We start from the raw sequence: 17,653 nt of genomic DNA on the forward strand, positions 1-17,653 counted from the left end.
GTGTGTCTCCATAGTGACAGTCGCTAATCTGGCCCTGGCTCTCTGCCCAGCATGGCTTCCTCCTACTCACCTCCCTCCTTTCACCACACTGCCTTTGACTTCTGAAAATATGGGCTATGTATCTCAGGGCTATTTAAGTCATTTATATTGCAACCTTGATACAAAACAATGACCTCAGGAAAAGTTCAGCAGCAAAAACACCGTAAAACAAATCCATTTCTACAAAATAAAAGAGGCAATGCTCTCTTACAGACAAGTTGGTCTATACTCATTGTCATCACTGAACCCATAATAGTATATCGGGATCCTCCATATTGCTTCTATACCACACTCACCACCACAACCTTTGACTCTCAATCAATTATCTGGGTCTAAAACCATCTACATAAATGCACTCTTTCTCCACTCCATCTTGCTGTAGCCACAACAACCCTCCCCCACCCCCAGCTCCCAAGCAGCAGAATGAAGCTTTCCCAGCATCTCCATCTCTTCCACTGATGAACATTTATTTCTCTACATCTCTTGTGTGGAAAAAAAAAAGAGAACTTCCAACAAATATTTTTCTGACTCTCTCTCCAGATGTCCAGCTCTCATTGTCTCTCATTTGCAGCTGTACCGTCCTTTTTGGCTCTAAAACCCTGCCATTAAACTCTAAATAGAGCAAAGTAAAAAGCCAATGATCACTTAATGCCAGAGAATTCCACGTCCGCTCTGTTGTGTACACTGTATTTAAATCCACACATCTACTGCTTGCACAAGGCCACATGTGCTGCCAAAACCAGCTGCTCTTTTGAGTGTATTGCAAATGTACAATGTAGAAACATGTATTGTATTTTACTCATTTGGCTTAAAGTGGACATGTCATGCATAATGGGGCTTAAAAATGAAAACTTCGAGGCGAAAGGCGAAAGGGCTGGTGAAATTCTTGACTGAGGCTCCTCCTGCTGGCAGCTATAGGAATCATTTTCTTAAAGGAATAGGCCACCGTTTTAAAATACTGAAATATGTTCTCTTACCTGAGCTTAGACGAGTTGATGCGTAGCTGACTGGTCTTTACGCGTGTGCTCAGTCACGCAAAAAGACTGTAGATATTGTTAGCATGTAGCCTCTCCTCCTTTCCTCTATGGACTGCTATGGGGTGAAGTTAGAAGCGACCAAGCTCTTCTACGTTTTCCCTATTTAAATACGGTTATGTAAATGCTCCTGAGATATTACTACGCCTTGCAATATAGTCCCCCTTTTTATCCGATTAGAAAATTGGCTTCCTGTTGCACAATGTGGCTATGCTAGTTCCTCTGAGCTTAAGTTGTGGGCGCTAGCACTTCCTGTCCGTATTAATTTCCATTAAGATTAGCTTCGACCCGTTCGAATCATCGTATTTCCCAGAGATTCTGTGCCGTACAGTGTAAATATTTCAATGGAGGAGATGTCTATGTTTACAAGGCTCAGTGAGTTTGTCTTAATTTCATGCATTATAAAATTTGAAATAGTGCCTCAAATATAAACTAATCTGCATATAAACCATCATTTTTATCGGTATTTATTTTTATATATTTTTTTATAGCATGTTAGCCTTTAGCTTCAAGACAAACTATCAATCCTTATGATCACAGGTGTCTCCACTGAACTCGCTACATGCTACATCAAGATTTGAACACACAGTAAATGATCATCTACCAGGAACTCACCGCCCACCACGTAATCGTTAGTAAATATGATTATTATTCCAGCAGGTCCGAGCTAATCTCTATCGGAAAAGAATACGGACAGGAAGTACTGGAGCTCACAACTTCAGGTCAGAGGAACTAGCATAGCCGTACCGTGCGGTCTTTTTACGTGACTGAGCGCACACATAAGGACCAGACAGCATCAACTCGTCTAAGCTAAGGTAAGAACATATCACAGTACGGTGGCCTATTCCTTTAAAAAATAGTTTCCATGTTGGACGTAGGGCGAGGTTAGCAACACACAACGAGCACATAACGGCTCACAATCGATAATGTTGGATAATGGGCGTTAAAGGGCAGTTAGGTTTGAATTGTAGTCAGGAAGTAGAGCACGAGGCGCTGACACCGTAGAAGAAGAAACAGCTACATTTAACAGCTTTGCCTGAGGATTGTTATGTTGTGGAATACTACTCCAGGTTGGTCTTTGACAAGGGAACAATGTTAAAATATGGTTTAAACCTCACCAAAGTCAATTTTGCAAGACATGTCCACTTAAAAGTGATAATCTACTTTAGATGGTTGCTTCTTGGTTGCTTCAAAATCAGGAGCTTTCTGCCAGAAATAGTAGTTTTCAACGCCATCAAGTGACTGTGGTGTTTCAGTTGTGTGAAAGTATGTTCCTCTTAACTCAACCCAGTCCAGTTGACGACTATGAAAAACCTCTACTCATCCGGAGTTACTGTTGTCTTTTCCATTTGGGTTGCCCGGTGACACAGCAGCTGCATTCTTTCCCATAGATACAGACGGCATCTCGTCATAGAAGGGGGCGTGGCTTCGCCGAGGGGGACAATAGAATCTTTAAGAGAAACACAATTTTCCACTCTTTTTTGCCATTTTCTGGTGGAATATGAACTTATTTATCACACATAAGTAAAGTCAAGTGTAAATCGGGCCTATATTGATATTTTCTCACAGCAGATTCTTCAGTAGAAGTGAAAAAACAGCAGTTGTAGCTAGCACTAGCTAACTGTTAGCATTAGCCTGATTAAAACATGTAGCATCAAGTTAGCATTCTCCGTTATTTATGTATTTATGGGCTGTAGAACCACTTTGCTCCTCTCCATGCCTTTGTATCTTCATTTAGTAGAAAACTATATTCATGATTCAGCGTTTGTTAAAGTAGTTTTTGAATAATTAAAGAAAGTTTAGATTTGTCTCCAAATTGTTTTCCCTCTTAACTGTTTTCAAACATGACCATATATGGGCGATTCCAGAGATGCTGTCTGTAGCAAGAACTCTCTGGGTGTGATCCCGGGTCAGATGAACCCCTCGAGTCTGGGTTTCATCCAGGGTGCTCCGGTTTACCCTACCACCCAAAACATGTGCAACAGGTTCCAACACATGGCACTGGTTTGGGACGACAGTATTATTGTGGTTCTGATGATAAATACTTTCTCTTTCTTGGCACCACAATTCACCCAAGAATAAAAGGCTGTAAAGTACATTTGAAATAAGATTTTGTGTCATACAGCGCATTGGAGTGAAACACTATGTAGAGATCCTAAAAAAAGATGTCTTGTGTGTAGGTTGGTAGTTTGTTTCTCTACCAAAATAACCCACCCCCAGTGTCGTGTAAGGAGGCAGTGTTTCCAGTCAAACAGTTAGGAAGTCCAAAATGCGGCTGTGTTCAAGAATAGTCGGCAAAAGACAAAGTGCGCACGTGAATAATTAAGAATTCGATCTCTCTCTCATTAATACGAAAGGAGGTAGCAGAGACAGCACCGGAAATGTGAAGAAATTTAAAAAACTCAGCCATGCTCATGAATCTACAGTGCTCTAAAGATAGATAGTAAGTAGGAACACCTGAGCGGTCATGAGCAGTCGGATGGGGCAGGAAGTTGAAGAACAGAGAGAGACAGCAGCCCCGCAGCAACACTTGGGAAGGATAAAGATGGACATACAAGGTGTAGGAAGTAGGAGGTGGGAGATAGGCGAGGACTGAGGAGTTCGGAGCGGGGAGTTACCGATTTGTCTGCAGACAAAGCAGACAGTAGTTTCTGTCTCCATCTGTCCTTCCCTGGTACTGTCCCATCCTCCTGCTTCTCCGGCTGCAAGACATGCCCGTACGTTACAACAGGAGTAAGAACAAATGAGCTGGGAGGCACAACTCTGAAGATAAATGGGTGGGACTCGAAGGTGGTCAGAAACTAAGTCAATTTACAGAAGTGCTTTATTTAAAGAAACAGGCCACCGTTTTTCCATACTGAGAAATGTTCTTACCTGGGCTTTGACAAGTTATTGTTAAAGAGGAGGTATTATGCTTTTTTTCAATCACACAGCACCAGTCTATATCACACTACAATGATGACGAAACCTTCTGTTGGTCTGTAAATGCAGTAAATTAGAATAACTGCCTTGTATAAAATTGCTCTCTCAAAATGGCTGTAGCGAATGTCTTGAAATAGGCCTCTGTCTCTTTAAGAACCTCTGACCCTTTCAGACACGCCCTCTCCACACGCTGTCTGTGGCATCAGTGGGGAGGGGGTTCTCCTGGTTGGTTACTCGGCTGGTGACGAAAGCTCGGAGGCGTCCCCACCTCCTAGGAGGACTCAGGCAAACCTATCCCTAAAATGGCCGCCATCAGAGTTTTTACAGATGACTCATAATAATAATAAAAATTTAAGTGTCTGGTCTTTGTGTGTGCACGCAAAAAGACCAAAAGATGTTGTTAGCATTAGCCTCTCCTCTCCTCGGTGGATCATCTTTGGTCTTTTTGTGTTACTGAGCGCAGGCACAAAGACCAGACAGGTACGCATCAACTCGTCTAAGCTCAGATAAGAACATATCCCGGTAGTGTAGAGCGGTGGGATATTCCTTTGAGTAGATGTTTTGAGGATATGTTCTTTACCCGAGCAGTATTTAAGTGTAGAATCTGTTATTGGCTGTATAATGCACACTCCAGACCAGTAGGTGGCAGTGTGTTGAAAATTCTGCCAATAATACTGACGCACACCAAAAAAGAGAGATTTGTTCCCGTCTTCATGTTTCTGAAGCCACAAAGTAATTATAAACACCTATTTAAAATGATTTGTACTTTCTTACTTCAGTAATAGTTGCACCAGAAATGTCTGTTCTTTTACTTATGTCATAAAATGAAGATGAATTAATAATGTTTTACTCATTAGCATCCATATACAGTGGCTATTAATTAAAGTTCTCAAAAAAGTTTATATTTCACTTTCAGGTTAAGACTTCACTACCTACGCACCACGTCCAACAGAGAACTAAGCAAAAAGTTTAAATGAGGACGAGGTCAAACAGAAAGGTGCATAAAACTGATCCCTACCACAGTTTGAAACCGCTTTAATAAGATATTCAGGGTTTCCTTATTAACTAAGCTGTTTTTTTTTTTTTATATAGTATTTCAAAAAGAGAATTGCCTCCTCACAAAATCTCCCAAGTTCCCTGACTAATATTGCTCACTAGTGTTTCTCCATCGGTCCCGAACAGAGTAAAGGATTAGAAAATAATTTATCATGTTTTGGATTGATGTGATAATCCCAGGACGAGATTTACTGTTACAGTGTGACAGGGATCTCTGCTCTTACATTATTTGGCGGTTCAGAAACGGCGTTAATCCTTAGACCCTACTCTAAAGTCCACAGAAATCATCAGAGAGATTATCAAACCAATATCTCAGGCAAAGTGAGTTTACCTTAAAAAGTAATTCTTTCCCCGTTTTTTGACAATAGCAGCAGATGAAGTCATTCACTGAGTTCTTTGAGCTTTAGGCCATGTTCACATTTGGGCCACTTGAAGCAAATCCTGGTGCATTTGCTGTCATTTCGGAACCACAATAGAAACCGTTTTTTTTTGTTTGTTTGTTTATTTGGGGGGATTTTTGTCCTTCAAATGAGCTCCCACTTAAGAACCAACTAAACATGAGTGTCCTGAATAAATCAGCCCTGTGCCCCTAATAAAGAGCCCCCCACTGTCACAGTACAACACTGACACATTTTACAGTTTAGAACTGGGGCGTCAAACATGCGGCCCGCGGGCCAGATCTGGACGGATGATTTAATCCAGCTCCTGCCCTGCAGAGCATAAACAGAGTTTGTAAAAAAAAAAAAAAAAACTTCTAGCCCATTCCTGTGCAGAGTTATGAATCAATGAATTAAAGAATAACCAGAATGCTCACTCCAGCCACTAGGGGGCAGCTTCAATTTTATAAAAAAGGCAAGATTCTCACTCGTATCCAGCAGAGGGCACTGATGTAATAAGAGATAAGGATATATGAACAACACATTATAGCCACGTGGTAAATGGACACACATGGCTGTGGCTTCAGTAGCAGTTTACCACCGCCACCAGTGTGGAGTCAATGAATAATTACTATATAACTATGTATTGTATGTCGTTGTTATTGATTAGGCCACAGTCAAGTTGGGGCTTTGATCAAATCACAGCCCATTATCATTATTCATTTGTTGGAAAAATGTTTTCTATAATATTTTCCTGTTTACATTATTTGAATTTCGGCCCACGACCCAAAATGAATTTGACACCCCTGGTTTAGAAGCTTCATACACAGGAATATAGACAAGACATTTTGGACAGTCTTCCAAAAACATCGGCCGTGCATATCGACCTTGACCTTAAAAAAAACCCATCTCAACCCCTAGAAAGATTGGTGGCCAGGGCAGCACCTGGGTGCATTTAACAGTGGTTAAAACCGTGGCACACACCTTTATTTAGGCTCAGAACCCCAATGCCAGCTCTTCCTCACAATAAAATGTTCATTTCTGATGTTTTAATTGTGTGGAATTATGAGTTTTGCTGTAAAAAGTACTATCTCCGGTCAACAAGAGGGCCACCAAAAAATGGTCTGAGGGCCATACTTGGCCCCTGGGCCGCACTTTGGGCACCGTTGGCCTAAGTGATATAATACAGTCACGGATCTAAAAGGAGTTTTTCAGATGTAAATAATGTAAATATAGGCCTGGATCACAGACAACAACATCAACAGAGTTTAAACACAAGTACATCTCCAGAGAGTGTCTGCCTGAAGTGTTGCTTACTATTTTGTGAAATGCCAGCAATAATAACCATGCTCTGCGATGTTTGTGTAGGCTCTCAGTCGTGCAGGAGTTGTCCATCTTCAATGAAGGTTCTTGAGTCATCTCCTGTACTCTGTAGTTGAAGTGTTGAACGTTTCACCTAAACCTTTTGGATGACAGACTCTTCAACTACAGAACACAGCAGATTGACTCAAGAACCTTCATTGAACCATGCTCCTAGCGCTCACTTAGACAATGATAAAGCAATTTTTGCAATCAGCTATACACTATAGGAAGAGGACCTGCTGTGATGTACATAATAGATCCAATCACAACCAAAGCAGCACAATCTCAATGAGACAAGTAGGTGAGGCCCCACACCCAGCAAAGTTAGTTCTGAGCAAAAGCAAGACTTTCTTTTGATGCATTTTTCACACCCAAAACAAACTTGTAACAATAAATAAATAAATACACACTTTCTATTTATTTGGTGAAATACAGTATGCAGTGTGTCTTTAAGTTATGAAATATGAAATAATGTGTCCAAACGTACCAGGGAAGCCTAATATCTTTAAACACAAAGCTCATATACCTCATTCTTTTTCTTCTTTTTCTTCTTCTGCTGTTTCCTCTGTCGTTTTTGAAGGACAATATTCTCGTATTTTGGCCGCGGTTGTTCCTAAATAAAAGAAATGGCACAATTTCACTTTACATTTTCATTCCAATCTGAAAGAATTACTGCAAAAATGAACAGCCTGTAAGTTGAAAACCCATATCTCCGTCCATGTAGCGTTCTTACAGTTATCAGTGTCACGCTCTCCCACTCTTATGCTGTAAGTTTGTCCCCTGAGTTGCCAAAGTTGCGAGAAGATAAAGTGGCAGCTTGTTTTTCATACTGTGCAAGCCACTCTTTTCCCTTGAGTGAACCTATTACTTTCTCATTTATGTAACATTTTGTCATGAGCCTGTTTTTTTTTTTTTACCTCATCGTCCTCGATCCCTGTCAGATCCCAGCTGAAGCTTAAACTGATCTGTTTGCGCTTCCAGTGCTCCAGAAACAGGACGGCTGCGAAAACACACAGATTTCTGGTTGGTCTATCACACAGATTGAATTGTGTAAACATGACTCCTCGTATTATAGATGTAAGACTACACTGACGTCCCGGTTGAGTCGCTTGTGCATGATAAGGATCAGAAACACATTATGGCCATTGTCAGTGACGGGACGTGCACAAACTCACCCCACAGGGACATGAAGATGGCGAAGAAGACGGTGGCGGGGTTGTCGAACAGGTGAGAGGCCCGGGCTGTTCCGCACGCTGTGTTGAGTCTCCAGTAATCACACGCCCCGTCACACAGAGGACACATGGTGAAGTTCTGTCGCTCATCACACATCTCCAAACTACAGGGCACAAGAACAACACCATAGAGCATAATGGTGATACAGGTGAAACTGAGAAAATTAGAATATCGTTAGTTTCCTGCGTGACCGGAAACACTCTGCTTATCACCTGCTCCACCTGCTGCCTTCGGGTAGGAGGTACAGGTCTAGCCTCAGACAAAACTGAGATCATTGTTTGTGGCCCAAAGACACAAAGACAAAGTGTTATCAGTCACCTTGAGTCTCTCTCTCTAAAACAAAACAAAAATCAGGTTCGAAATCTGGGAGTGATCATGGACTCAGACCTGAACTTAAACAGCCACATCAAAGCAATAACAACAGCAGCTTTTTACCATCTGAAAAACATCGCTAAGATCAGAGGAAACCAGACTTAGAGAGACTTATCCATGCATTTGTCTCCAGCAGGTTAAACTTCAGTAACGGCCTCACTGTTAGAGCTGCAGTTCATCCACAACGCTGCTGCTCGAGTCCTGACAAGAACCAGGAAATACAACCATATTAGTCCAGTGCTCTGGTCTCTGCACTGGCTTCCTGTCGCTCAGAGAATAGAATTTAAAATAGCTTGTGTATAAGTCTTTTCACATCTCTGACATGTTACAGCTGTATGAATCATGGAGGGCCCTGAGAACTTCAGGGAGGGGCCTCCTGGTGGTTCCCGGAGTCAATAATAAACACGGTGAGGCTGCGTTTCAGTTTCATGCAGCAATAATCTGGAACAGTCTTGATGAGGATGTGAGACAGGCCTCAACCCTGACAATGTAGAAAGAAAGGCTGAAAACAGTTCTTTCTACCCGTGCATATGACTGAAAGTATTTATCTGCACTTTTGCCTCTTACTGTAATTGATTATTTTTAAGTTGGTGATTTAATAATAATAATAATAATAATAATAATGCATTGGTTTTTATATAGCGCTTTTCTGGACACTCAAAGACGCTTTACATTGCATTATTCATTCACTCCATACTTGGTGGTGGTAAGCAACTATTGTAGCCACAGCTGCCCTGGGGTAGACTGACGGAAGCAGGCAACCAGTCTGCGCCATCGGCCCCTCCGACCACCATCAACCACTCGCTCACCCACTCACCCACTCACTCACCCACTCACTCACTCACCCACTCACTCACTGCATTCACTAGGCTTCCTGGTGTCACCAAACGGTCTCCCATCCAAGTACCGACCAGGCCCTTCCCTGCTTAGCTTCCAAGCTCTGACCTGATCGGGCACAGCAAAGGCGGTATAGTTTTATTGATTTTATCTGTTTTTTATTTGCAATTTTATGCAACTGTAAAGCACTTTGAATTGCCTTGTGTACAAATTGCGCTCTACAAATAAACTTGCCTTGTCTATACAGGCCCAGAAATCAAAACTGTCCAGCATGCCCTCCAGTCTTCTCTGCTTCCCTCCCATGGACAATAACCACATCCACCGGAACAATGGCTCTCAACTGGACTTTCACTACCTCCATGTATCTGACAGTGTGTCCTTGCCCTGCACTTTACAACGATTTGCCCGACGCTGCTATAACTGTATTAATATGTTGCACTGATGCCAAGATGAGCTAAATGTTTACACTGGGGGGTTTATGTGGCACTTTACACCAAACTATGACAATGTTGATGCTCTAAACATTTTCGTTGTTCTCTCTGACAATGACAATAAATCTCTTGAATCTACAAGCTGAACAAATGAAGGCCCCACATATCTCACTTTGCATGTAATGAGTCCATCAAAGGTCAGTTTCACAGTTTCCAGGTTCAGGCGGGGTGCTACTTCCTGTATGGTGTTTGCATGTTGTACAGCATTTTCCATTACCTTACAAACTGAATGATAATAATTAAACGCATGAATAAGCAAGTAAATAAACAACACATAAATAAATGTATTCCTGTGTGTTTGTTAACACTATGGGTGGTCCCCGTGTAACACTGAACTCAATCTAGAAAGTCTAATATAAGAAATACATTGATTTCTCCACCAACCACCAGCCATTGTGCTTTCCTCCTACACATAAAGCGCAAGATTTACAGCTCCAGAGCGAAGAAAGGCTTCAACTGCAGCAATGTGCGACGCGGGAAGCAAAAGTGCACATTTTAAAAACATTAAGGTGATGTCTAAATAAAGCTTAAATGTTATCCGAGTAATGTCATTTTAAATCAACATGTAAACAGTATGTGTGCCGGCTGTATTGTTCTGTGCATTGTAAGAAATGCAATATAAGTATGTGTAGAGAATTTAGCATCTATGTAGAAATGTTTTGGAATTTCTTACATTTCTGCTGATCCTAAAATGTGGTCCGATCTTTATTAAAATCACAAGAATGAGTAAACCGTGTCCCCTTGAACTAATACCACCCAAACAATTACATGTTATCATATTTGTATTGGCCATAACATGTAAACATTCACAGGACAGCGTGGAATAAGTAAGTGAACCCTTGGATACTATATGTTTAGAGAAAGAGCAATCACAGATTACTTAACTTTATTATAAAGCAATTTACTTCAGTACAGCAGAAAAGTGGACTTTTTGAGGATCTGTATAGTTTACCTGACATGAAAACATAGTCTTTTTTTCCAGAAATTCACTGTATTTATATCAAGTTATGGTTAGAAATAATCCTAATATCTTGGAATATCTTAAAGGGATATTTCAGGATTTTTGACATAGGGCCTCATTTCCTAGTTATCCAGAGTGTTGCTGATTTCTGGAGATTTTTTTTTTTTTTCAATTAATGCAGTTCTTATATTTGAAGAGTTTCGTGGCGCTAGGCTAATGCAAGGCTAGCGCATTTCTATGGTATCAGCTAGCCTGCATTAAAAACAGTCTGACCCGCTCCACAGTCCACCTGAGGCAAATCACTTATAACGCCAGACTAACCTTATAAATGCCTGTGTCGATAGAATAATTTTAACCATTTTGCATTAAAATAACTTACATTTGAGCAGCATCAGCTTCGTGGTTGTATAAGCTATACATCGGCGGAGTGATCTGCTAAAAAATAGTCCCTCAAAATGCGATCATTCATGTGATGCAAGGTCAGTTATATTCCAAAATTACTCTATCGACACGGACATTTATATGGTTAGTCTGGTGTTATAAGTGATTTGCCTCAGGTGCTCTGTGGAGCGGGTCAGACTGTTTTTAATGCAGGCTAGCTGATACCATAGAAATGCGCTAGCCTTGCACTAGCCTAGCGCCACGGAACTCTTCAAACAAAAGAACTGCATGAACTACAAAAAAAAAATATCTCCAGAAATCAGCAACACTCTGGATAACTAGGAAATGAGGCCGTATGTTAAAAATCCTGAAATATCCCTTTAAGCCTCTGCCCACTTTTTCCAGGCAATTACCATGATTACCACTTTATTACACTTTTGGTTTTCATGCTGTGACATCTCTTTATTACGTTTTCACTGTGCTGTAAAGTGCAACCCACAAATGTTTCAATTTCAGAACGTGTTGTTGCTGTTTTGATAAGCCTTGAGAATGTAATTAGTTATTTATGAAATGCTTCTCATGGGCACAGTTGGCATCCGCGTACACGCTGTCAGTCAAATAAATACAATTAATCTGCTAATATTCAACTCCGGTTTACCCGTTTCTACTGAAAAGTTGACGTTAATGACTTGATCCACCATCACCAAAGCTTTTACTGAACTAACATCAGGCCCTGGCAGTATAATGGTATATCACTGGATGGATTGCAGGAAATGAAATTATACTTCTTATTACCACTGAAGAGAAGAGAACATGTAACAACAATAGAAGTGCCTCTCTTTGACCCCATTCATGAGCAGTGTGGGCTGAAACCTTATGACTCCCGACACACTGCACCCACTCACTGCTGTAATACTGACAATACCAGCAAGGTTCAGTGGTAGGTCCTATGTAGTATCTGAGAGCCTTTCTCATCTTACATCGTGGCAACAAAGTATTCAGGAGGATAGATATAATAGAAAAGAACGCATACTATGTGATACAATGCATAATGCTGATCAGTGTCTTCTGCCATACTGAAAAGACACTGTTTTCATAATCCATAATCTATACAGAGGCAAATAGGCGGGAACCGTGTTATGTCTAATATACAGTATGAACAGAAACAGAAATGCATGGTCTGTTACTATCGAAACAAACAGAACTGAATCAGGACCAAATAGAATACAGAAATTGTTTCACTGTGAAGGTGTAATTAAAGCCAGATCCAATCAACTTTTTTCCTATAGAAATAAGGTTTGCCAGAATTTGTATAGAGATTTTTGTGAGACTGAAAATCTCACAAAAATCTCTATCTCAATAATGTTGTTAAAGAACGTCCTCGTACCTGGGGATGTTGGTGTCCAGCGTCGCTACTCCGTATCCAAACACGAAGATTCCCACGATGGAGGCTGGTATCAACAGCTGAGTGTAGACGCCGAGCCACGCAAAGTACAGGCCGATCTTCTCACCAAAATACTTCCTATAACAACCAAAATATTGTTTTTTTTTCCTTAAAGCAGATGTAATGTTTAAAGTAGGAGAGTGACATTATATCGATTTTCCGATATATTGCTATATTTTGTGGGACGATACGATACCAATATTTTTTATTTCGATATCGATACTTTTGATGACGTCGTGCATATTGATGAGCACCGTCATGCATAAAAATGAGGCAGCAGTGGTCCACTGATTTCACAGTCAACAGAGGCCAATAATGATCAGGACAGCAGGGGGCAGCACTACAGTTTTGAGCACTTGGATCAAACACTGTCACACAAATAAATTACTTTTAATAATAGTATTTATAATTATACAGAAGATTAATTTGGGGTTGATTTATTCCTTTTTAAATAGAACTGTGGTTTCTTGTTTATTTAAAGGGGCTAGATGCAAGTTTGCCATTTTATACTCACTACTGCCACCTCAGGTCATACGTGTAAGTTCACCTTCTATATTAAGCTCATGCATGACGGCACTTCGGGCCCAAATTAACACCTTTTTGAGTGACAGTGCAGGATTTTAGAGTTGTGGTGAACAGGTCTGGGCTCATGCTGCACACTAGGACATGGTTGGAACATGTAGGGCGAGGAAAGTACATCATTTTAACATTTTTAAACTCCGTATAGTCCCTTTAAATGTAAGTTTAAATGAAGTCACTGACAGATCTATAGACCCATTTTCAGTGTGCAAGTCAGGGATAATTTATAAAAGTGGTAGAAAGCACATGAAAAGAAATGTAAATGATAAATAATATGTAGTATGTTGAAGTAAAGGTTAAACTTTTATTTTTATTTTTATTGTGATGTATCAGTTATTTTTGTGCAATATATCGATTATCACAGTATCGGCGTATCGTGAGATTATCGGTATGGTGAGCCATGTATCGCGTATCATATCGAATCGTGAGGTACCCAGAGGTTCCCACCCCTAGTTTAAAATGTTGATGTTCAACAAATGTCCACAAGGCTTGCCAGTAAGTTAAATAAATAAAATGAATCCCCTGCAGGCCTGCGTTTTTAAACTGGAAATGACAGACACAAATTAGAGTAATTATTTGCATGTATGTGTGAAAAGGGCTTTTGTAATGAGTCCGCTCATCATAATGGGATTCAATAAATGATGTGAGTGAACAGTGCTCTAGTGATCGGAAAAGTATGAGCATGACCATGTGAGCATCGTCATTCACAAACGTGATCTTACCTGACCAGATCGATTGGCTGGTGCTTGTAGAAGGCGGAGTATCGGGCCCACTCTTCATGCAGCACCTGAGGCCAAACAATGAGAGTTACTGTGGGAGGACTTCACTAGTTTAACCTGACGGGCACAGGAGCTGGTCTGCAGCCAGGGCAGGAGCTACTCTAAGGCTAAATATAAAACAAAACACGGAGGAGTTACGTTAATACTTGTACAGAGCACTTTTATTACTATCTTCATCCTTCTGCCGGCGGTGGGATCCGGCTGTGAACCTATGGGAAAGCAGCATGTCTGCACTAAAAAGTAAAATGTTTTCATTGCAGACAAGGAGGGTCTCGCCAAAAGTATATAAAACTAGGAAACACAAAGGACAGATAAACAGTTTTGATAGTTTTGGTTAGCTTTGAATGAAAAGTTGGAAAGTTCAAGTTCATTTGGGTTAGGTTGAAGATGGGTCCAGAAAGTGCACCATATAATTTCATCATGACTCCTAATGATTAGATTTAGAAAGATAACCAATGTATTATTGTATTATTAGGCCACATTTACTTGATGATATAAAGAGCTTATATACTTTAATTTTTAGTAATAGTCAATAGTCTTGTTATGATTTAGTGACTCTGGTCTAGTGTTGTCACGATATTGAAATTTACCAATTAAATACCAATTTCGATAGAAGAGTAAAAAAAAAATTCCCTTTTAATAAATATTATATTTACTATAGGAAACTCTTGTCTCTTTCCTTCTGCATTGTATTGTTTACATTGCAGAATACTCAACATTATATTAGTTTATTCAGATTGACCATGTTCTTAAGACATGTCCCTTAGACTGTATTTGCTGATTTAACCGACAATATAAAGTGTTTACAGACTGGACTTGGCCCAGGACCATCAGGTTAAACACTGTCTGTTTTTGCCTTCATACAGTAACAGTCACTGCTGTCGCATTTAGGAGCAGAACAGTGCATTAATTCAATGCACAATGTTAAAGCTGGCCTTTAAAATTCCTCAAAATAGTTACAGATAGGTAACATGTAACTATACAGTTGACATTGGTAAAATTTTATTTTGTTGAGATTTTTTAGGAGAAAAAACGGCTTAATAGCCAAAGCTAACTGATACATGTAAACCAATGGACGCCGCTGAGCTAACATTAGCCACAATCGCAAATTCTAGTTTCTATAAAAACGCCTGCTCCTTTCAGCCTGGTACTGCACCAGTAATCAGATCCTACCTCGACAATGGATGCATTTAGTTTTAGAGTTTTATTCAGGGTTTAAGTGAGCACTTTTTAGCTCTAATTTAAGTTTTGATCGTAGCACAGCAGGTTCCTTCCGGCGCTCCGGGAGCGAGCAGGAGAGGGAGGGGCTGCTCTGTGCGCAGCCCGGAGGAAACACAGAAAGTATCGATACCTGCTCAAATGAATATCTCGCTTCGCTACCACTTTTAGTATCGCTTTAGCTTCGAGGGATCGATTTTTTTGACAACCCTACTGTGGTCCAATCCACATGGAACGAAAACGGCCGCAAACCGCAGCGTCTTCTCTGAAAGCACAAATGACCAAATGTGGTATTATTTTCTCGCAATGTAATCAAAAAGCCGTGACATTACTGTTGAGACAAATTTAGCAGGGCCGTAGACCTAATCTCTGACAAACGACGAATTGCTCCAGCAAAGCGTGCGTTTTCGTGTTGCAGAAGAAAAGCAGGGTTCTCTTATCCTTGCGCCGCCTCATGTGCAGATCTGACAGCTCTTTGCATTCATAGACGTTGTGTATGTGATTGCGAGCGGTGACTCATGTTGCGACTACGCCTTCAGATGACAGCGAGGAGGCGACAACGCTTCCATCAAACCGTGGCCCTTTTGGATACGCAAAACTGACACATCCATGAAAAAAAACAAAGCATAGAGCTGGCTTCAGGGTTGGCTTTGAAATCTCATTAAGAGATTATAAGACAATGCTTTAGAAAGGAAGAACACAAATGCAAGCGTAAATGCAGATTTGCAATGGGATTTATCGGGTTGCGTTCGAGTAACAAACTGTCAAAAGAGCCGATTGATTAAAGCCGCACTTCGTGACATTAAAAAAAACATTTACAAATTAAATAAAATACAAGCTGCCCTCTGGCTTGACTTGTGACTTGTAACGTCTCCGTGTCTGTTATGCTTTGACTACACTTTGCCAAACGTGAGGTTTAAATGCATAAATGTTTCCTTCCAAATACTTTATTTATATAAAACATTGCAAACATTGTATGGGCTGTGTCTAATTGACCATTACGAGCACATTTGTTATTGCTGGCGTGTTTATTTATGTGTTGAGAATCTGGAATATTCCGCAGTGAGGCTTTGATATTCGGGTGGAGCATCGCTAATTAGTTTATTGGTTTATTTAGTAGGGACAGTGTTAATGAACAGCAGCCTGTAGGCTAATTTCCATCCGACGCCCCCCGTGCCCTCATTCATCCAGGCCTATTGTACATGTTTTTAGTGGTAGGGGGAACCGGAGTACCCGGAGGAAATCTACGCAGACACGGGGAGAACATGTAAACTCCACACAGAAACTCCTCGTCCCTGGTGGGAATTGAACCCGGACCTTCTAGCTGTGAAGAACGAGCGATAGTACAGCTGTATGTTAGTGTGATTTTGTCTTTTAATTCTCATATTGAAGATGTCGAAATGATTCTCTAACCATGGCAGCAAAAAGTTATTTGAAAGTCATTTGATTTGTGTAGTGACACATAATCTCCAAAACACTCAACAATTGTAAATTTCAGCTGCTTGAAGATTTCTTTTGTAAATAGTAATATGTTGCGATCTGAATTCAGTTCACAGTGGGCATTTACAACAGGTCCAGGAAGATTGCCATTCGAAAGAAGACTAGTGATGTAAATGCAGAAGAAGAAAGATTTTAGGGTGATTTTACCTGTCGGTCGTTCCTCTCCTCTGTGTGACCTATGACTTTATAATCGCCCTGAATGAGGAAAAAAAGGTTATTAACGCAAAACACACACAAACGCACTGTAACATGTGACTGAGAGGAAATCAAATAAACTCACGTCGTGAAGAGGGAAGGCAGCGTCGTATACGCCTTTAGCAATCAGAGAACTAATACCTGTGGACACAGGGAGACATGTATTGTATTTCTAATAAGGAGAGATGTGTTCATAGATGTGCCACTGTTGTCGTCTACGGATTTCCCATCAACCAGTGCTCCTCCTGTGACCAAAACAGTGAAGATGGCGGCCGCGACACAACAATCTTTCACCAAAGAAAAAAAAAAAAAGAATGGTGCACACTGAATGGGTGCTGCTGCCGCATGCTCTCTCATCAAATGCAATTTCTCCATCTGTGAGATCAATAAAGTAGCATCTTATCTTATCTTATCTTGTCACTATTTAATTATTTTTATTTTGATCAGCTCACACGGTCGATTTGTTTGTCCGCTTTTGAAATAAGTGCATTAGTCGGGAGAGTTTGAGCAAAAATACCAATCTGTACATTTGGAGTTTTATGAACAAAAGCCTGAATTGCACCAGAATATGAAGATTTACATGTGATTGCTTCAAGTCTTCCATGGCGTGGCCTCTCAGACACAGGAATAAAGCCTTTTAGACGGATAAATACATTACTGAAACTGTAATGGAACAAATGATCTGCTTATTTTTGTTGTCTTTATACTGGTCCCAAATACATCATTTCAAAAGACATGTGCGTTTTTTACAATTGTGTCCCAACTTCCCCATGAAGCTCTGCACACATTTGTCAGTCGTCCTTTTTGTCGAGCCCCATTTCCTTTGTTTCTATAAAAAAAAAAAAATGACATTCGCACAAGCACCGGTTCTGA

The 17,653-nt window shown here is 40.5% G+C and overlaps 1 protein-coding gene across 1 annotated transcript in view; it reads right to left on the reverse strand.

Moving 5' to 3' along the window:
* ano2b (anoctamin 2b) overlaps positions 1–17,653 on the reverse strand; it is a 91,437-nt gene that overhangs the window by 34,277 nt on the left and 39,507 nt on the right. Inside the window, exons 9-15 of the mRNA XM_079552554.1 lie at positions 16,866–16,921; positions 16,733–16,780; positions 13,811–13,875; positions 12,453–12,587; positions 7,966–8,126; positions 7,708–7,790; positions 7,317–7,403 (exon numbers count right to left, since the gene is read on the reverse strand). Coding sequence (XP_079408680.1) covers positions 7,317–7,403; positions 7,708–7,790; positions 7,966–8,126; positions 12,453–12,587; positions 13,811–13,875; positions 16,733–16,780; positions 16,866–16,921 — 635 coding nt within the window. The remainder of the gene's footprint in view (positions 1–7,316; positions 7,404–7,707; positions 7,791–7,965; positions 8,127–12,452; positions 12,588–13,810; positions 13,876–16,732; positions 16,781–16,865; positions 16,922–17,653) is intronic.

The sequence above is a fragment of the Gobius niger genome, assembly GCF_951799975.1.
Source record: "Gobius niger genome assembly, chromosome: 2".
In the NCBI taxonomy this organism is placed as follows: Eukaryota; Metazoa; Chordata; class Actinopteri; order Gobiiformes; family Gobiidae; genus Gobius; species Gobius niger.